Here is a 22,400-nt window from a genome sequence, read left to right on the forward strand (position 1 = left end):
GGTGGACCCCCCTTCTCTCTCTCCTTGAAGCAACCTTATTTTAGTGTGCTGGGAGGAGAGCGCAGCCACAAAAGAGGGAAGTAAAAGTGTAGAGCCTGAGGCAGGGAGGGCTCTGATGGAGTGCCTACAAACTGCAGAAGGGAAAGCTGTGATTAGAATATGAATGGAACCACGGGGGAAAGAGAGAGCGAGTAGGAGAAAGGGGGATTATGGTGGAACTGCTCCCCACTTGGTGGACGGCAGAGGAACGCTCGCGCCTACACCTATAGACCGCTGGCGACGGCCTTCTCACTGCGAGGAGGTCGGACTTCACCTGGAGATATTTATTTGCCATTTGAGGTTTAGATGGAACAACCTGCTGTACAGAAGCCCCCGGACACTTAGATACAAATCAAACCAACATCCATTCATTTAAAAGAATAAATGTCAAGAGCAACACATATACTGAGTAAAACTTATTTGGACACTTTCTGGTTGTTAAATATTAGTGGGAAATGTCCATAGATGATGGGTAATGTGATTAATTACTCCACTAAGACACGTGTGAACTTGAGGAGAACTGATTTCCTTGTTATTGTAGAAGTTTAAACTTTTATTTCAAGTTAATTTGTTTGCAGATGCCATTGATGTGATATTTTATCATCTTAAAAATGTAATTGTTGGGGGCTATAAGCAAACCAACACTAGATCACAAGTGGAAGGTTACAGTTTACTTGAAATTAATACTTTTATTCAGCCAAGGATGCATTTCAATTTTACAAATATTAAGCAGCACAGTTGTTTTCAACATTGATAATACTAATAATAAATATTTCTTGAGCACCAAATCAGCATAAGAATGATTTCTGAAGGGTCATGTGACACTGAAGTAAATGCACATTCACACCAAAGACGATGACTTAATGATAAAGATGGTTCTAAAAAAGAAAAAGCCGAGTGCACACCACAACTATAATGATAACGGCACAAAGAAAAGATATCGTTGGAATCAGCTTCGGAACATTTTTTTTTTTCAGCAGGTGAACGATAAAAACATAGATAGCCAATCAGAATCAATCTTGCTTTAAAGAGCTCGCGACAGGCGACAAAACAATATTGTTCTTGGTGTGAACGGAACTTAATGGCTGCTGAAAACTTTGCCATCACAGGAATAAATTAGTTTAAAGTATGTTAAAATAGAAAACAGTTATTTTGACTTAATATTATTAAACAATATTGTTTCTAATCCATTTTTGATCAAATAAATGCAGCCTTTGGTGAGCATATGAGAATTATTTTAAAAACTCAAAAGAATCGTAAGAACCCCAAACTTTGGAACAGTAATGTGCCTCTCAACTTGACAATAAGTACTGAATCAACAACAAAACATAAAATAGAACGAATACTACGATCCATCAAAGAAACAGGAAAATAAATAAAACTAATGGAAAGCTTCATGAATCATCAAAAGGCCAATATCCCAGCAGTCATTTGAAAGTGTATGGATTAACCAGCACCTCTAACAAGCTGGGACGTGTATGGCAAGAGAGAGAGCAAAACATCAATGAAAATTTCCTTAATTACAGTTTTAAAGATGGAGGCTGTGAAGGAAAGGAGGGAGGAGGAAGGGAATCTTTGCATCCTCTCCTCAGAGGACTTCCTTTTTCTGTTCGTCTACTCTCAGTCTCATTAGCCCCTCATTAGCTAGGACAGGTGCAGCCGGCAAAAAGAGACACCCTCAGCCCCTTATACCCCCCCAACCAGTGAGCGAGCCGCACTGTCAGAGCCCATTCTACCGATGTGAGATGCATTCTTCCAATCAAAGCCTTCCACGGCTGCTTGGTGGGTGGGAGCAATCTCTGAATAGTGGATGATTTAGTGTAAAAAAAATAAAAAAGTAGCAGCAAAGTGGGAAGGTGGTCAATGTTGCAACAAGCTCCTTTCTGCTGTCAGTGTTGTCACATTAACACTTCATCAAGATTGCTCAATACTTGCACCCCCAAAACTTCCAGATGATCGCACTTAGGGAAAAAAAAAGAACTGTCATGACATTCAATCTAAAAACAAACGTAGACATTTTTCATAATTTACATTTACAATTTATTAGTTTATTGTAAAAAAAACAAAAAAAAAAACCTTATTCTGAAGGTTAACTGAAACAAATAAATCTACATATTTAGGTGAGCAAACATCCATAAACTAAAGGAAATGCCAATTATCAATCGATTCCCAGTAAGTCAAAGTAAAAAAAAAAAAAAGACAACTTTCAAGCAGGCACTTCTTTTTATACATAAACATATATCTTATAAGATATAAGATGTTCAACAAAAATGAAATGATCTTTCAAAGCCTCACTTGAGGCTTAAACAATGTCTTGCTGTAATGATGCTGTAATCACTCCCCTTCACTCGTTGTAGCGAGCCAGTTTGAGGCGAGGGATGATGTTCATGGACTGCAATTCTTGGAAGAGCAGTTTGCAGGCGTAAGGAATCCGTAGAGACGACACATGACACGACGACTTGCAGTAATGACACCTGCCATAAATAGACAAAACATTCTCACTAATTAATCCCTTTTATGCATTTGACTATTATACACTACTATATGATTATTGTTGGAAATGTAATAATATTTCAACAAGTAGTTATTGCCCTATTTTTTTGCTACAATTTTACTGACCATCCTGAATATCCCAGCAAGCCACACTGCCCGCACACGTCCACCTCGAAAGCATCACTGGAGATCATCAGCCGCTCGAGCAGCAGCATGCTGGCTCCGTAGCCAATGAGGCAGTCTCTTTCCATCTCTCCCAGACGGAGACCACCATCCCTGGAACGACCCTCAGTGGGCTGCCTGCATTACATTACACAGAATCCAGAATAATACAATTACCTTATTGAGCAGACATTACAAGTCAAATTTTAGAGAACACACATTTTCCTATTTTCTTACCTAGTGAGTACCGCTCTTGGACCACGTGCTCTGGCATGCATTTTATCCAGCACCATGTGCTTCAGTTTCTGATAGTAGACTGGACCGAAGTAGATGTAGGCTTCCAGAGGCTCCCTAAGAGCAAATAATAATAATTGATTAATTAATTGCAGTAAAGTGCCATTGGGAAAACACCCTCTGGTGGCTCTTTTGATTTTTGCAATATACAAATATGTACATGCATTTACACGGGCAGACACTTTTCTAAAGCGACTTACAGTGCATTCAAGGTACTGTTAATTTCACAATTATAGAAATCAATATTAAATTAAGCTTTAATAACTAAACTGTGAAGCAAACTTGTATTAGTGAAATATAAAGTATTATGTAAATGTTTTTTTTTTTAAACAATTTTTACCCTGTGATGCCTGAGGTGACATAATCCTTGCCCTGGTAATTGTATCCATAGCGGATCAGATCCTCACAAACGTCCTTCACTTTACTGCCCCCGAAAGCAGTGCCGTAGTGAAAACGGCCATCCAGCACCCCGGCTTTACCAGCCAACAGCTCAATCAGCTTCCCAACCTGACACAGAACAAACCGGGAGACTAATAATCATGGGACGCTAAACATTTCTTTAATGCAGCAGTGTAGATCCTCTGTAGGACAGTTTTCCTGACACTGCAGCTGGTGAATGCGAGTGTGACATCATGTTGAGGTCACGCACCGCTGCACGACAGTAGCCTTTACTGAGGTCACGCACAGAAAGAGCCGGAAGATCTCTGACCCCTCTCTGTCACTGAGAGGAATCTTTTACTTGGCTCAAACTATTTCCTATATGACGCCTGCTGTGTGCACCCAAACACAGAGTTCAAAATTAGGAACTGCGGGGGAATTAAATGTCCCTGAAAACGGCATTGCATATGCCCACAAGACAAAAACTTTGACAAGCTTAGGAAGAGAGGAACATGTATTCCAGAAATGCACTTAAGTTTACAGTCAGTAATATTTCTCAAGAAAAAAAACTTTTTTATAAACAAAGTTTTCATAAAAATATTAAGCAGCACACTGATTTTTAACATTGATAAGAAATGTTTCTTGAGCAGCAAATCAGAATATCAGAATGATTTCTGAAGGATCATGTGACACTGAAGACTGGAGTAATGCTGCTAAAAATTCATCTTTGCCATCAGAGGAATAAATTACATTTTAAAATGTATATTGTAATAATATTTCACAATATTGCTGAATAGAATATTGCAATCCTGCACTTTTATAAAATAATTCAGCTTTGTTGAGCATAAGGGACTCAAAAACATTTTTAGAAACTCTTATCAACTCAACTCATTTAAAAAAAAGTACTGAATATAAAAATCTCAGCTATTAAAAGGAATATGCATGTATTGCAAAATAGCCAGCTGATGTGCTTTATCCTGCTTATTACATGGCTTTTTACTACATAAATGGACTTAAAATATTGATTTTAATTAGTTGCCTGGGACATCACTCATTTATAGTTTAGTAGTCATTATTCCAGAGAGCTGTGTATTAAATCATCCTAATAAAATATTGAAATATTCAAAATATATTTTAAAATCTGAAGTTCAATTATAATTATGAATAAAATATCTTGCATAACTGCTTTTTAAAACGTTCTATTTAAAAAAATCCTTAAAAATAATTTATGGTTACACTTTTGATGGTCCACTTTAGACATTTTACTAACTATTAGTGACTTTGCAACCATGTCAACTAACTCTCAAAGCATTAGTAGACTGTCTGCTTATTATCTGCTAACACTTTATTTTGATGGTCCCACAACAGACATTTTAACTTTGCAACTACATGTCAACTTACTCTAGTAACTAGAACCCTAACACCTAACCCAAACCCAGCAGTTTACTAATACTCTACTAATAGTCAGTTGACATGTAGTTGCAAAGTTACTTATAGTAAGTAGAATGTCTAAAGCAGAGCATCAAAAAGTGTTACCAATAGTAAACTCATTAAAAGATAAACGTCATATAATGATGGGATAGGACGTACAGTCATTCTGGAGGGATAGCCATGAGGGTTCATGATGATGTCAGGACAGATTCCGGAGTCACAGAAGGGCATGTCCTCTTGAGGAACGATCAGTCCACACACACCTGTTACAGAGAGAGTGGCCATTGTTATGTACAGATACATCAAATGCATTTAATTACTTAAGTTAGAATATATTCAAACTGGCTGCAAGAAATGTTAACTCCACCCAGTTAGATCAGACCTTTCCCATAAAACTTAATTGAGTTTTGAGTGATTTCAAATCACATACAAATGCTGGATGAGAAAGTGTGAGGTTTGCGTAACTCATCTAGTCTAACGGCCTATAAAGCAGACGTATTCATGTCTGCTGAAGTGGAACGGTTGGAAATTCAGACTGCAGGACGGAGTGAAAGTGGTCCAAAGCAGTCAGTGAGAGTGTAAATGTTTGCAGAAGAGCTCCTCACTCTTCCCGCAGCCAGAGCAAACACATTATTGGGCCATTTGCAAGTGATAAAAGAGAGAAGAACAGGGGCAGGAAGTGAGGAGAGGTGCTTAGCTGGACAGTAAGAAGGGGATTATACACCCATAGTTTCCCCTTTACCATAGAGTGCACAAAGAATGGTTCAGCTGAGGAGAGCGATACATCCATATGCAAAAGAAAAAAATCCGGGCTCTCGAGAACTTGAAGTCAAAAAATATATATTTAAAATAAATTATATATATACACATATATAGCGATACCGTATTCATAGTTCATAGTTTAAATACCAATAGTTTAAACACATTCATATAATTTTGTACAGATTACATCAGATTACTCAAATTTACCAAAATAAGAGCCTTAAGCACTGCAACAATGAATCAACCAAAATAAATGAAAATGAAAATAAACAACGCATTTACATAGTCAGGGAACATCTGGCAGTGATGTCACTCTACGGTAGTCTTTTTTTCAATAAAAAAAGAAAATGGGCCCTTGCTCCAATTATTTAAAGGAACAAAATCAACAAGTTGTAACAGTTTCACTACTGCTCAAAAGTTTGGACTTGCATTTAATTTAAAATGTATTTATGCCTAGAAAGGCTTAATTTATTTGGTCAAAAAAAAATACTGTAAAAACAATAATATAGTGAAATATTATTATAACTTAAAACATTTTTAAATGTAATTTATTCCTGATGGCAAAGTTGTATTTTTAGAAACCATTACTCCAGTCTTCAGTGTCACATGATCCTGCAGAAACATTCCAATATGCTGATTTGGTGCTCAACAAACATTTATTTTCGCATCAATGTTGAAAACAGTTGTGCTGCTTAATATTTTAGTGGAAACTGTGATCCCTTTTTTAAGGATTCTTTGATGAATAGAAAGTTCAAACGAACAGCATTTATTTGAATTATAAAGCTTTTGTAACATTATAAATGTCTTTACTGTCACTTTTGCATCCTTAATGAAAAAAATCTTCCCAACCCCAAACCTTTGAACAGCAGTGTCTGTTAAAACGCTTTTTTATTTGCACAATTTGCTTATTTTTTTGGTAGTAAAATAACATTAAGTACAGGAAATAATTGTTAGCTGAAAAAATCGTAGAAATTAATCAATGGCCAAAATGTCGTTAGTAGCAGCCCTATAATTAGGTAGAAGGATTTCTTAGGGGAAGATGAGAGAAAGTGAGCAAGAGCAAGAGAGATAAGCTAGAGCGGTTCCCATAGCACACATCCTCTGTGTTGTTTGTTTTGTGTGAGAGTGAATGATAAAAGAGGCATGAAATCAGCAAAGAAAAGCAGGACAGCAGTAAGAGTCCATGGCCCTCCATCATTGGCTATACAGCCCCTCTGTGGCGGCTCGCACAATGAACCCTGCCAAGACAGCTGTGTGAGTATCAGAGTGTGTGTGTCCGTTTATGTGTGTGTGTGCGCGTCTGTGTGTGTTTGGGTCACCGGTAAATAATTAACCTATCGTTCTCCGGTGACCGGATCTTATGAGGGTGGTATAGGCTGGTCAGAATGGGGGCGCAGGACGAAGGAGGGTTTAAAATGAGTAAGACAAAACTCTTGTGAAACTTGCTAAAAGCCAATGGCTCCAAACCACAGTGGGACGTCTTTAATGGGCTTTCTTCCGACCCAAAAGGTAGCCAAAATCTCTTTCTTTGAAGTACAGCGTTCTCTCGAACAAATTTTATGACAAAAAGCTCCTAAAGTGCGCGCATAGGCGACACATTAAAGCACCACAAACACTCCGAAGCAATATAGAAAAGTAAATTAATTCCTGTGAACATAATTGTGCGGTTGGCAGCGCAGTCACACACCTCTGGAAAACACAGCTCAACTTCTCCAAGTGGGACCGTTCAATAAAAGCCCACCTCTAAACACACAAAAGACATTCAAGAGAACGGCACTATCCTTCACAACAACAATTAGCTGCCCTGTGTTATCCTGGTCCACCGACACTTGCCTGCTCCTTTAAATACCAAAAGCTCCTTTAAAAAGAGCAGTAAATAGCATCTCGGGCGGTTTGCGGCTAACCCCTCCCTGACCCCTCCTCACTGTCACGTCCCGTGATGAGTGCCAGTGGACGACCTCTGCTAATGAAATGAGTGAATTATGCATGGCGCCAGTTAACGCTCTGATTAAAACATCATACTGACCAGCTCTCTCAGCGGAGGTGCTCTAAAACAATGGGGGCTGTAAACACTTTCCCAGGACTGCGCCGCTGCTGTTATAAATTTGCATAGTCTGGCATGGGACAACAAGCTAATTAATTGAAAAACAGGCAGCGGGAAAAAAAAAAAAAGTTGAAGAGGATGGGAGGGCCAGCTGAGACGATAAAGCTTGGACACTGAAAATAAAACTGACATCAAAAAACAAGTTTAGTAACATCTCTTCCCACTTGTTATTAAGATGGGTTCATTGTCTGAATTTCGGAACAATGCTGAAATTGTGTTTTATCCGCTATCTACTAAAGCAGAGGAGAATATGCCGGTCTGGATCCTGCAGTACCTTTCTGCCCATGTCGACTGCTGAACTTGTCTCCGATCTCTGGTCTCCGTGTCTGCCTGAGCAGGATCTTGACCAAGAAGGCGTCCTCGGCGTTGGAGGAGATCATCACCTTTTCAATGTAGGAGTCTGTCGTTCCTTTGTACCTATAGAATGAAGAAAGTAAGTATTTTGGTTGGTGTGGGAGGAACATTTTTTTTAACTTTTGCGAGGCTTTTAAAAAATTTATAAATTTCAAATAAAACTGTAAAAACATTGCACAGTGGGATTCTGATTTTGTTGAATTAGTTTCTTACGAGACTGGCACGTCTCTGTATTGGGGTTGGCCTGGCTGGGCGCTGCCCTCCAGTGGAGTTTGGGTGACAGTGGGCATGGACTTATTCACCAGCACCTGCTTGTTCTCGACCTTCTCCCCTGGCAGAGATGTGACATACAAAACTTCAATACATATCCTAATAAAGATTATTCGGCTGAAATATAGTTTAACTAACTGAGTTTTTTAACTTTCTAAGAGTCTCACCAGGCAAGCATATGCCGTCAGCATCCAGGATGCTGTGTCTCCAAATGGGCTTGCGTGTTTCGGCGTCCAGCATCGGACCCATCACCTTGTCAAAGGTCTGGTTAGTGTACCGCCTCAAGGTGCACTTAGCATTCTTGTACACCAAACATCTACCAAAGCCTAATACAAATCAGAGGAAAAACAGATGACAATGAACCATGAACAAAATAGAAGTGAATACCGTTTTTTCACTAACACCACTTATGTCTCAGATTTGTTTTTCAATTTTAGATGGAAATGTAATATAGTCGTGTTTAGTTCTGACCTCTGTCAAGAGATGCCTTATTAAGCACCAGGGCATCTTCTATATCATACCCACTGTAGCTCATCACAGCCACAGTGGCGTTCTGGCCTGCGGGAAGCTTCTCGAAGTCGATCAGCTCGATGGTCTTCGTCTTCACCATGGGCTTCTGTGGGTACGCCAGCAGGTACATCAGGGTGTCTATACGGTTCCTCTGGTTATAACCAATAGTTCCTGATCAGAAACAGAGAAGAAATGATGTTGAGCAAAAACTCAAAAGCAAGATGTAAATGAGGAAAAATAATAACTTAATGCTGCCTCAGTATATAAATGAGATAATATTACAATATATTTGATATAACATAATTAATATAATTTATTTTGGGCTTTTTGACACTTTTTATTGGCTGATAAATGTCATATATGATACACTATATTACTGTTACGTATTATGCTGTATTTTTTAACATTGCTCTATTCAACATACAGTAGCAAGAAAAGCACATTTTAATAAACGACAAAACATTCAAAATAGGGAAAACATCAGCAATGGGTTGCAACAAACCTCTTCAGTTAATAAAGGTGGTAATTTTAATAGATAGATCCACTTAAAAATGAAAATTCTGTCATCATTTACTCGCCATCTTGTTTGTCTTTCTTTCTTTCTTGGGCAGAACATATTGTGAAAAATGTTGGAAATTTTTACAAAATAAGACCCTACTGACTTTCATTGAATGGAAAAACAAAAACAAAACACTGCGTCATTCCTCAAAATATCTTATTTTATGTTACACAAAAGAAAGAAAATCATACAGGTTTAAAACAAGGGTGAATAAATAACGTTTCACATTTGGGTTAACTATCCCTTTAACATGAACGAACAAAGAACAATACTTTAACATTTTTAAGTCTAGGTTCATGTTAATTATTAATATACTATTGTTAATAGTTCATTTATGATATATCATAATGCATTAACTAATGTCAATTTGTACTATACTACCGGTAATAAATTTTTAACATCATGACCTTGACCTATCATGAAAATATTTTTGCAGTATTTATAAGTCCTGGATACTGCATTAACAAATGTATAGAACCTTACTGTAAAATATCTCCAGAAAAGCCTTTAAAATTACTACTAAGGGTTTTCTTAACTTAAAGGGTTTGTTGCTCCATTAAAATATCAAATTCAAACGATATGAAACAACTAATGCACATCTAATCACATTTAACTGACTGTCTGGGGTGTTGATGTGAAGGCTGGTGTCGGCAGTGTTAAAATCTCTGGGGTGGAGGGGGGGTAAGGTTATAGTATAATAGCTGCCGTCCCTTGAGGCCTTGACATTTGTCAGATGCTATTACTCCACAATCAGGGTACAAGCACACAGTGTGTGATAATAGGGCTGGGGCCACACAACTGGATTTGCACATGTATGGGGCTGTCCGTCCAGAAAAAAAGAAGACAAGGCTGAGGATATTGGGCCAAATATAGTAGCAGTCTCAGTGGTTTTGTAATGGGGGTGGTGGCCAGGAGAGGTTTAAGTAGTTTTGGTAACCAGGGCAGCGGAGTGTGTGTGCTCTCTCCCTCTTGCGCAGCTGAGCACACTAACCCTGCTCCGCACACTGAGCTCAGGACACAATGAATGCCTAATGACACTCAGAGACACTGGCAGGGAAAGGCCTCTACACACACACACACACACACACACACACACACACACACACACACACTCACAAAAGCATGACTACGCAAGCAGGCGATGTTTGATGTCCACATACATACAGAATGTGGTGTGTGCGTCAAAGGTTTTGAATGTCAGTGTGAAAGTGAGTGTGTCTGTGACTGAATAGGAGTGTGTGTGGATGTCTGCGTTTGTAAGTGCGACTAGTCCTCCAGGATGCTTGGACATGGAGACTGTAGTGGTCTTACCCATAGCCTGCTTGCCCATGGCACACTGGTAGGTGTTTCTGGGGGACTGGTTATGATGAGGATAAGGAATCAAACCAGCGCAGACCCCCAGCAGCGTGAACGGCTCGATCTCCAAATGGGTCGTTTCCCTGAATAAAACATACAGCATAGCTGAAATATTCAGAAGATTAAACCTGAAGTAGTGTTTTTTTAATGGATGAATGATATATTGGCCACCAAATCGGTATCATCCGATATATTTTAATTTTTTATAGTATCATTATCGGCCCAATAAAAAAAATTGCCAGATATATTAACCACTTAAGCCGATAAATTATGGATTATTCCCCTCAGGTTTTGAATTGCTTGAAATATGATTGGAATCACTTCAAAAAAGGAAAATACAATACAGTTAAATATGCATTTATGTTATGGCTGGCTGATAATACAATTCTATAAAAATTTGTCTATGAAGTGAATTAAAAATACTATAGAATGTGTACAGCAAGTAATGTATGTACAATGAAATATCCAGTAGCTACTATTATTACAATTTATAAAAAAATAAAAAAATGTATATATATATATATATATACACACACACACACAATTTAAAATCAAATTCTCTAATATTATCAGATAATGAATATGGTACAGATATATCATACTTCCCCACAGCTATATTAGATCAGATAACAAAAGACACCAGGTAACATTTATTTGAAAGAATGTCACATTTTCAAGCTAAACAGGTTTTCTATTGAAATGACATACATACATTTTGAAGTGTGGTTCAAGTGTCCAAATACCTTTAAGGCCTGAATTAGTGGGCTTATGAGTACTCACTTGCTGATCATGTGCTCATATAAAGCAATGTTACAGTCATTCTCCTCATTTACATCCAGATACTCCACCAGACTCTCATGAAGAAAGTCCTCAAATGTTCTACAGGGAAAAATGGGTGGTAGGAAGGAACACAATGAAAAGACATGCATAAAGACAGTCTAAAATCTGCATACTGGACTCCCCATTCAAATGTAACTTTCAAATATTGATCGGCTTCAAACGCACCTGTAGCCCTGAGACAATTCCTCAATGTGTTTGTTCTTCACAGCTGGCTGTCCATTCTTCACAATGATGTAGGGTCTGCCAGAGCACACAGAATGCAACACAACATGTCTTTGAGCAATGTAAGGAAACTAACATCTGGTACTGCTTTTAAAACAATTAAAAATTTAAAATTATTTGCATAATTTCGGGATATAAAAAAAAAAAACATTTTTCTGGTACCTGCACAAACGACCCCCATCAGAAGAAATATACACACAGCGGTCAGTCAAGTTAGTTGAGATAGACACAAACTCGTTTATAAAACCAGCTCTTCGCATTAGCCTGAAGGTGTAGACCAACTTCTGATGGTCTCTGATCACTCCAAGAATGTTACCTAGAAAAAGGACCCAATAAAAAAATAAAATAAAACTATACTGTTTCATGCCTGATAAGAAGCCTGGGTGCATTCACACACTAAAAAATAAACATAAAATATGGTTTACCATGAACTAATTAAGATTTACATGTGTGACAGCAGTATTAATGCACGTTCAAAGGAAAAGTTTTGGATTGTTCGAGCAATATGAGAGACCCACTATGGTGCCACCCAGATGCATACACAGCCTCAATGTTGTGAGTCAATTTGTGGGCAAGTATGTTTGTGGATTAACTTGGGAGGGATTGTATTTATTTATGCATTGACACCTGCTGTGTTTGCTAATTAATTAGCCACAGCGGAAGCCTTTATAATTTGTAACTTATCAGCGCTGTGAAAAACATATACATGAATTAATTAATGGGGTGAGCTTTCTGTGACATGACATTAAAAGGTAATCAATGGCACACTCTTTTGTAGTCGTGGAATGGCAGAGGTTCATTTGAATATTATTCAAATGCCTGTAGTCTGTCTGTGTGCCTGAAAAAAAAGGGGAGAAGAACGTGCTGTTTTGCTTTTGTTCTGCCTGTGTGAGCAGATACCATTGAGGAAGACGAGGAAGACCGTGGGGTAGGACAACTCCTCTCCACACAGAAGGTTGATGTCCTCCACTCCCAGGTTAAATGCCAGCTTGACGATGGGGCCGTCCTCCATGTCAGTGGTGATGTGGGTCATCAGAGCCAGATTCTTCACCAGACCACAAGCCTAGACAACCATTATACAGCCGTGAGAATATAAATGACTTTTATAAAGACAATAAATTAGTGGTCAACCAATACAATTGATTTGATTGCCAAGATGAATGCAGTTTCATTTCATGGAAAAGAGCAGTGTGGAAATTCTTCAAAATTTCAATTCTGACAAGATGGTGGTGTTTTGTAAATGAGAAACACTGACCTCTCCTTCAGGTGTGTCTGAAGGGCACAGCATGCCCCACTGGGAGGGCTGAAGGGAGCGGGGACCGCTAACCTTCCTGGTTTTCTCAAACTGAGAGGAGATCCTGGTCATCATGCCCAAGGCGGAGATGTAGGAGAGGCGGGAGAGAACCTGAGTCACACCCTGCCTGTCCATCTTAAACCTCTTTAGAGACCAGTTCCCCTGGAAGACATTACACACAATTAAATAATTTTTTTAAAGCTATACAGAAATATGTTTTTAAAAAGCAAAATCTAATAAAAATGACAAAAGCACAACCTAAAATTAAAATGAACTAAAAATAAAAAAATCTTCAAAATATATCATAAAACACACTATAACAGTATATAAATAACACTTTAGAAACATTGTGCTGACTTTGAATTAAGATAAACAACCAGTCAAAAGTTTAGACATACCTGACTGAATTTGCGTCTCACTATAAATCATATATAAATATATATGTCTCATATATAAATCTCTAAAAGACTTGATTAATTGTTTGAAATTGATTTAAATGTTTTCAAAACCAAATCAAAACAGTAGTATGGATAGTGAAACAAACATAGAAACTCTTGCAATACTGTTTAAGTTCCTGATGTGTTTTGCACTGTGCATTGGACTGTGATGGGACTGCTGATTGTCTGGACTCACAGTAGAGATAGCATTAACCATGCCGTTGGTGATCTGGTCCTGTCTCATGTGCTTCACCACGTCAAACTGAGCTGCTCTCTGCTTGGGGATGATCTGGTCGGCGATCTTCTTCAGCTCCGAGTTGAACTTCTTGAACAGATCTTCAAACAGCAGGGACAGGAGCTTAAGGAACGCAGAAACATAAAGCGTTACAAATTGATTCCCTAAAATGAGGGGGAAAAAACTGCACCGGTGTGTTATCTTGCAACACAACACTACATTATATATATATTCTAGTCATTAACAGCCTTTGAAATGATCACATAAAAAAAATGATCCCTCTCTCCATAGTCTTATCCCAGATTTAATAAACAGGTGTTTTTATGCTCTGATAAATTTGACCCGGCCTTTCAGATTTTTTTTGTGCATCATATTTGCATACGTGAAAATAAACATCCTCATCGAAAATTAATAAAGAAATTAAGCTTCCATGGCCCAGCCAGGCCAATTAGTTGAATGTCAGGGAATCGCAAATGAGGAGAAAAGAGATTGGAGGTGTTGGAAAGCGGGCATGTGCGTGTAAAGCCTTGCTGAAAGGGTTCCTGTCACTCACTAACTCCGAATTGCTCACACACTAATGTAAGCAAGCACGTACACACATAAACACAACCCACCTCGGAGCTGGTGGGGGGAAATTAAAGGACTTAAGACAGCGGTAATTACATTATCACAGTCGGGCTGGTGGATTAGCTCAATCGCTCCAGTCAAGGCGGCTATTCTTTTGTCATAGCCGGGCTAAATTATAATAAAGAGGAGAAATCCCTGAGTTTGGCTGGGCTGCAGTCGGGCGTTGCTGCCACATATCTCACCCACAACAAAAGCGGGACGGCTGGGAATGGAGAGGAAGGCAGAAGAATGGGGGCGCAGATGAAACAAAGCATTGGGAAAATAATGACGGTATTATAATGACAAGCAGAGAAGAAACAAAAGGGAAGGTGAGGGATTGGGCGCTAGCCAAGCCTGTATCTGCTGGTTTTGGCTTCTGATCAGTTTCATGAGAGGCCAACAGTGCGTCTAATGAGAGTAAAGACTGAGAAAGAGAGATCAGTTATGTTAGACAAGAGTCCAGAAAATGTTTGCTCGCAGAAGCGAGACGGCGCTCATATGCAGGTTGTAATATGAAATCATCCGTACAGGAGCGCCAATCTCAAAAGAGATATTGAACAAACGTTATGCGCTCTAATCTTTAGTTCAGCTCCCAAATACTGTCTGTGTCACGCAGGATAAAAACAGATAAATAAACAAGCATTATCATAATTAACGGCCTGAGCTTGGAGGGGCTGTCAGTCATTCTTAATAGAATTATAGGGGGTGTGAATGGAAAAGGCAGACAGAGATGGAATAAAGGAGAGCGATGGATGGATGGATGGATGGATGGATGGATGGATAAAGAGTGGCGATGCACGTCATCGTACTTTCATCATTCTAAAGTGAATATTTCATGAGCCTTGCGTTCATCTGGGTAAATAATACCAAGCGGTTGGAAACATCAGTCACGACAAGGGCAGCTGAAGTTTGAGCAGGACCGTAATTTTTTTTTTAAAGGAATCAGGACATGACACAGGCCAGAATCGAACCTATTTCTCCCATATGAGCAGCAGAGCTCAATGGACCAACCAAATGCCATTTCTGAACCCTTTGAACAAAAACATTTTGAATATCAGAGAATTTATTCACCATACACTAGTCTACTGTTCTAAATTTTCTTTTCTGAAGAAAAGCATACATTTCTTTTAACAAAAACAAACAACGGCTGCTGTACAATTGATGACCTTTTGCATGTGTTGCTGAATGATCATGTACAGAAGTTATAGAAGACCTGTTATTAAAGTAGCAGATACCTGGCCAGCTAACTCCAGACGTTTGTTTCCATAGTAATCTCGATCGTCCACCTTGTTGCCCCCTTGAGCGAGAATCACTCTACGTACCATCACAGCGAGGTAGATACACTTAGCTCGAAAGTTAAACTCCTTTACCTGCGAGACACAAACACATGACAGGTCCAAACAGCAGCTAACAAACTATTTATACTCTGATTTACATATCACAAAATGAAGACAGTTAAAAGAAGAATGAAGGAATTGGGAAGATTATCAGAAGCCTGTTTGGATGTGGGGAGACCAAGAACTTTATGTTTAAGTTCATTATAAAATGACGTACAGGTACATGGGTAAGGATGGTAGAAGCTAACAGCTCTCTGGCCTCCTCCATCTTGGTCTTCTTAGGGCCGCCCCACATGCGCTGACGCCTCACTTTATTACCAATGTATCTTAGTGCCTGAAAGGACACAAAAAATGCAAAAAGAAAAGATTAAGATGCAACATTTACAATTTTCTTTAAAAAAATATTTTCAATAGGATAACCATTCTCTTGTATTAGACTTGATGGCATTGCAGATTTGCATTTCAAAGTATGTTATGATGAATTAAGTTATAAAGAATGAAAAGCATAATGTTTTAGAGCCTCAATTAATAAGATTAAATGCATCAAATCAGACCGTTTAATCTGGAGTGACCGAGCCGGTGCAGGGTTCACTGGCTCTCTAAAGAGGTATCAGAGAACTGGAACCCTCCATTCTCTGCAGATACTTGCACACACACACACCTGAGCCAGCAACTTGTTCTGCTCCAGAGGTCAAAGGTCAGACAGATTAGGCTTCTCCATTAGACCACCCACTTTGAGGCATGGAATGATGTGCAATTGATGTACTGTTCCTTAAAGCTATACTAAAATTACTTAAAATGTTTCCAGTTTATTTTGTGAGAAATGCATTAGCTGCTACAATGTCACAATTCTCTGAATAACTCAAAACATTAAAACAAATTAAATCTTGTTTTCTTATCATATACTGTAGTAGACTACCTTTCGTCATATAGGCTGTTTTTTTTTAAAGAAGCATCTTGTGCTCACCAAGGCTGCATGTATTTTATCAAAATACAGTAAAAACAGTAAGTGTGTGAAATATTGTTACTATTGTTATAAATAAATCAAATGTTTTCTATTTCAACTGTTTTTTTTAAAGTAACCTATTCCTGTGTGATGACAAAGCTGAATCTTCAGCAGCCATTACTCTAGTCTTCAGTGACACGTGATCCTGTGCTGCTTAATATTTTGTGAAAAATTAAAGTAGTGTATATATATACATTTATTTATATATACACATATGTTTGCAATCTGGACCAATATCAATTTAAGATGATCAGACTCATGTTTAAATGTAATAAGACTGCCCCTAGTGGTCATAAAACTAGCTAAAACTCTTAACTGATTCCCAGTCCTACTGACACATCTAATCTAATTGAGGTCTGCACACATGTAGGCTTATTAGTGGACCTTTGATGAGGCCCACACATTGTCACAACCACATAAACAGGCATTCACATCCGCTCAGACACAGGTTGCTAGGAAGCAGATATGGTCCTTGCTGACCCATTGTTTGGTCTTGTGATGAATAATACATCTCAGATTCAGCAAACTCTGCCTCAGCATTTGATAACACACCTCCAAAAAATGACTCACTAAAAGTTGGACAGTTGGTTGTTGAAAGCTTTCACGTTATAAACAATATTCAGTGATCTAATCTTTAATGAAATTCAATTAGTGGTGGTTCTAGTAACATTTATGTTAGCACTGCTGTTTATGTATTATGCAATGCACACCATTCTTTTAAATGATGGCAGAGGTCTTGTCGGAGGTACCTGAGTTTGGGTGAATATTTGGGCCTTCTGGCACTCCTCCAAACTGGGAGCAAATGCAGCCATGACATGTTCCTCTGTGCCAATCATCTGAACTATCTCCTGATCACTCTCCACTCCCATGGCCTTGGGGACGACAAAAAGATTCATAGAGAATAAGGTACTTATTCAAGGTCATAGATGAAACACACATTATACACTTGTATATTTAAAGCAAAGAGATTAACTTTATATTGAAACATTTGAGCATGTAGGACTCTGCTCTGCTGTAAAGGTGAATATGGTGCCATAGGGCTCGATGACATTTATTTATGCTAATAGGGGACTGTGGGAACAGGACTGGGTGGATCACAGTACTTAAAGGTCTTCACCGTTTGGCACGGCTGCTGTGTTGCAAGGAAATCCTGGTGGAATGTGCTGTGGACAGACAAGGGCAAAGCAAACAAGCTCTACAGCCCATTTACTCCGCGCCCTGTCCCTAACCAATCAGACCCATATGTTTAGAGAGAGCCTGGGGTGAGGGAATTAGGTGGAGCAGCCGTCATAGTACGAGACGCTTCTCTGATTTGAGCTGTAATTAAATATCGGTTTCTATTGTCAGGTGACAGGCAGTGTCAGTGAACAGAAGAAATGTCATTGAAATGCATAGAGAGGAAGACTAAGCAGTTCAAATATCAAATGTTTCAGGAAAGGCTTAATTTAGTCATTTTTTGATGTCAGATGTATCATCAATTACACATTTGATAGTTGAGAAATACGTATTAATGCTAATGGCAAATAATAAAGTATATCTATAGTGAGTTATCTCCAACATCTTAAAAATATATTATAAAACAGATTTCTGCAGTCCTGGAGGCTGACCGGTCAATATATAACAATAATATTGTGTTTAATTTATATATCTCCTTTCATGAGCTCAAGGACGTTTCACAAAGAGGTTCATCTTTACTAAAAGCAAGCGATAAGATGCAATACACCATTCTATTTTAAGAAAACAGTCACAGGTTAAGCTATCTGAAGCAAATCCATTAGGTGACATTTTCACAAGAGGATATATTACCTTTCAAAAGTTTGGTTTAAATGTTATGACATTAACAAATAAAACAATGAAATAATACAATTTTTAATATAAAATATATTTTTAGTGCAATTTATTCCTGTGATGGCAAAGCTGAATTTTCAGCATTTTTACTCCTGTCTTTAATGTCACATGATCCTTCAGAAACCATTCTAGAGAACCACTGTTCCAGATTGTCCCTTTTTGTCTGAAAAACAATTGAATATCTGAGTGTTCAGGAGCTGATTTGGTGCTCAAGAAACAAAGAAAGAAAGTTGTGCTGCTTAATATTTTTGAGATAACCATGATACATTTTTATAGGATTGTTTGATGAATAAAAACGTTTAAAGAACATTTATTTGAAATATAACAATTTTGTAACATTTCTAATGTCTTTACTGTCACTTTTAATCAATTTAATGCATCCTTGCTGAATGAAATGATTCATTTGTAAAAAAACAAAACACCACAAATTATTGAACCGTACTGATATTATGTATTTTAGCAATGTGTTTAAATGTGTATTATTTGTCAAAGCACACCATCTGCTGGTTGGACACAGAATGCGGCCTCACGGCTGAATGATGGACTGTGCAGTGTGGAACTGCAAAAAGTATACAGTTAATTCAACTTAGCAGACAAAGATACAAAACCATCATGCTCTAGTCTAAACCAACGTCTTGAACCAATTTCTCACCTTAAAGATGATAGCGATAGGTGCGTCTTCAGACAGGGTGTTGTGCTTTAGGTAAAAGCGTCCCTGTTTCACAATCATGTTGGTTCTGCTCTTTTTCTCGTGAGTAGAGCTACAAACCAGAGAAAAAAAGAGAAAGATATAGGAGCACACACCTGGAGCTTTGGAGATTAAATGAACAACAATTCTACTTAACATTTGAACGTAAAACCCTTTGAGCAAATATATCAATTAAAGTTGCTCTTTAAATCAAGATTATTATTATAACTTATACAGAAGAGCAAATTCCAGCACCTGGTGACAGAGGCTCCCACAGCACCTTTGCGATCTTGCTCCACAATGATGCGGTTCTTGGACAACTGTTCCTGAATGAGAATGACCTTTTCTTGCCCTTTCACAATAAAATAACCACCTGCACACAGACAAATCCTGTATCGTACTTATGCGCCATGACCTGATCCCACACATATGAGCTTCAGATAGGATTATCTGCATTATACTGTGGCATACAAACAATGAAATATCATTGAGATTTAATGATAATCAACCTGGATCCAGGGGACATTCATTGAGCTTAGAGAACTCCAATTGGGTCTTTCCTGTCAAGACGCAGTTGGAGCTTCGCAGCATTATTGGCATCCTATAAAAAAAAATTAAAAAAAGGAGAAGCTCATTTAAAATCAAAAAAGAAAACGTATATTAAGAGGTGTATCCACGTTTCATTAAGTGTACAATTACCTTCCGATTGGGAGAGCATTGCGTATGATTCTCTGGCTGCCTCGGGTGTACTCTATATCCACAGTGATGGGCGCCGAGTATGTCATATCTCTCAGACGACACTAGTGGTCAAAAAGCAAAATCATCATAAGCAAATATTGCCGTCTAGAGCTCGTTCTCTTTTTTACTTTCTTCAACAAACTTTTAAGAGTATAATCATTAGGTCACAGGTAAACAAAGATGTTACCTCATGTGGTGCCACTGGTCTGGTTACATTAAAACTTTCTTCTACGTCAGGCATGCCAACGTAGATATTGAGATATCTAGGGATAGATGAGACATAACAGGGAGTATTGTTATTGTTAATAAAACTGTTAAAAATCATTTTCGGTAATTCTATTCACATTTCGGTCATTTATTTCAAAAGCTGGTATTCAAATAAAACATTAGGTGAAAAATGTACAAAAAATGTGGCAAATAAAAAATAAGTTAAAGTACTAAAATTATTAAAACTAAAATCATTTATTAGAGCTTTATAAGGCGGGGGCCTGTCCTTTTTACCGTCTATGGGCAGGTCACGTTCATGAATTTTGTGCTGATACTGTCATACAAATAATTGCAATTAACTATTTAATTCTGTTTAGTTCATGTCACCTACAGTGTAAGCATAATATAATCTAATATAATATAATCTAATCTAATATAATATGCAGTCTGATTAAACCCACAAACCTTAATTTCGTATGAAGGAAGACCTTTGGCTATATTTGTGTACTTTACAACAGTGTTTTTTTTTTATATTCTTTGGCAAAATGAGATGTGATGAAATTTAAACTGCACAATTATTGCAGTTATCTCAAATAATTGCGATGTCATCAAATAACAACAATTGGGCAATTGATCAATAATCAAGACAGGATTTATAAGAAATATAAAAAATAGAAATATAAGCTATAGAAAAAAAATAAAAGTTAATAAATACTGTAGCAATAGTATAAAATAATACTAAATACGTACAACACGTGTTAAAAATTTGAAGGAAAATGTTAAATGTGCAAAAAAGTCTAATTGAACAATATCCTCACTTTAGATACCACATTGGGTCGGCATCACTCGTGATCTTCTCGTTCGCCTTCATGATCTTTTTTATCTGGAGAGATAAGTAGACATTTGTTTATGCTACTTAAGCTTTTTATCAATATCAAATTATTTTGCTGGTACAAAACGCAACTAAAAAACAACCTGATGCAATGTAAACCAGTGAAAAGGAAACGGATAATAAACTGATAATAAATGTATTGCATTTACAAAATATTCAGAACATTGGTACATCCTTAAATAAGACAACAAACCTCTACATTGATGAAGTAATTGAAGGAATCAATGTGCTGCTTTACTAAGCCTTTAACCTAAAAAAAGAAAAGAAAAATAAATATTACATGAATATGACCTTGGCTTAGATCGAGGCTGTAAACATAATACGGTATCATCATTCAACATACATATTGCTGGATTCTAAGAATGTATAATGCATAAGAGTGTGCTTGTATAGATATTTGGCACATAACAAAAAAAAATATATTTTCAACATCAATATTTGATTATTTTTTTTGGAATCGGCTATTTTACAATCAAACAAGTTACTATTTTTTGGAATTTACTTAAATATGCCTGTGATGTGACAAATTAAGTCAAAATATGTAGTCTTAATTAACGTGAGGTCATTAAAATGTATTGAATAACAATGATCAAAGTAACGTTAGATAAAATAAATTGTGTAATATGGTTTTAAACTATTTATTATTTAAAATATCACAGCATGTCTCAGAGCTGTCATTGCTTGACACGCGCCAGATGCTGTCAGATGACATCTTTATTATGTTTAATTTGTAATGATAGTTATAGAAGTCAGTCATAGTTACGCTGTTGCTGACAACATGCTTTTACCTTCAAAAAGGCTGGAAGCAGCTTCCACTTTTCCTGCAGTATAGAAGGGGACAGATGAATCACCTTGCAATGCCTCTCATTCATATCTAATACACTAACGTTTGCTCTTTTTGAAATAGCACTCACCTCCACAGTGTCTACGGGAGCAGCGAGCTGCTGGGGAGTCATCTCCCCAAACTCCGGCAGCATTTCTGCTATTAGCTGAGATAGCAATGAACTTGTGAAATATAATATAAGTTAGGAAACCATGATACACGCCGCAGTCACTCTGCAAAGTGCAAAAACACTCTGAACGGAAGTTTGCGCTACACGTGAAAGTGTGAGGTGTAACATGAAAATCAGACCGGGGAGGAATGCAATGCGCACATAATGTATTCCGACCCATGTCCACGGTTTACTGTTTATAACGTACATGTGACCATATGTATAAAATAATACACAAATATAAAGATTTTAAGTCTGATACTATACTTAAAAGCCAGGATTCAAAATTTTATTAAATGATAATTAAACTATAATCTACTGAAGCACACAAATGCTCTTCTGCAGC

The 22,400-nt window shown here is 37.6% G+C and overlaps 1 protein-coding gene across 2 annotated transcripts; it reads right to left on the reverse strand.

Annotated features, from left to right (window-relative positions):
• Positions 1-576: 576 nt before the first annotated feature.
• polr3b (polymerase (RNA) III (DNA directed) polypeptide B) lies at positions 577-22,195 on the reverse strand. Of its 2 annotated transcripts, XM_079620257.1 has the most exons (29): positions 21,977-22,195; positions 21,851-21,883; positions 21,256-21,312; positions 20,989-21,053; positions 20,151-20,226; positions 19,925-20,025; positions 19,735-19,826; positions 19,481-19,598; positions 19,190-19,298; positions 17,439-17,561; positions 15,901-16,017; positions 15,582-15,716; positions 13,702-13,863; positions 13,030-13,230; positions 12,675-12,837; positions 11,937-12,090; positions 11,718-11,792; positions 11,493-11,591; positions 10,668-10,795; positions 8,759-8,968; positions 8,455-8,613; positions 8,231-8,348; positions 7,938-8,080; positions 4,957-5,060; positions 3,329-3,495; positions 2,932-3,045; positions 2,659-2,832; positions 2,335-2,513; positions 1,982-2,000 (listed from the first exon to the last, which is right to left on the reverse strand). In XM_079620257.1, exons 1-28 carry the CDS (start codon positions 22,037-22,039, stop codon positions 2,384-2,386), a joined length of 3,390 nt encoding a protein of 1,129 aa, XP_079476383.1. In that variant the 5' UTR covers positions 22,040-22,195; the 3' UTR covers positions 1,982-2,000; positions 2,335-2,383. The 2 variants fall into 2 exon arrangements, with proteins under 2 accessions (XP_079476382.1, XP_079476383.1); XM_079620256.1 differs by having other exon boundaries at positions 577-2,513.
• Positions 22,196-22,400: the final 205 nt, after the last annotated feature.

The sequence above is a fragment of the Phoxinus phoxinus genome (assembly GCF_949152265.1).
Source record: "Phoxinus phoxinus genome assembly, chromosome: 8".
Lineage (NCBI taxonomy): Eukaryota > Metazoa > Chordata > Actinopteri > Cypriniformes > Leuciscidae > Phoxinus > Phoxinus phoxinus.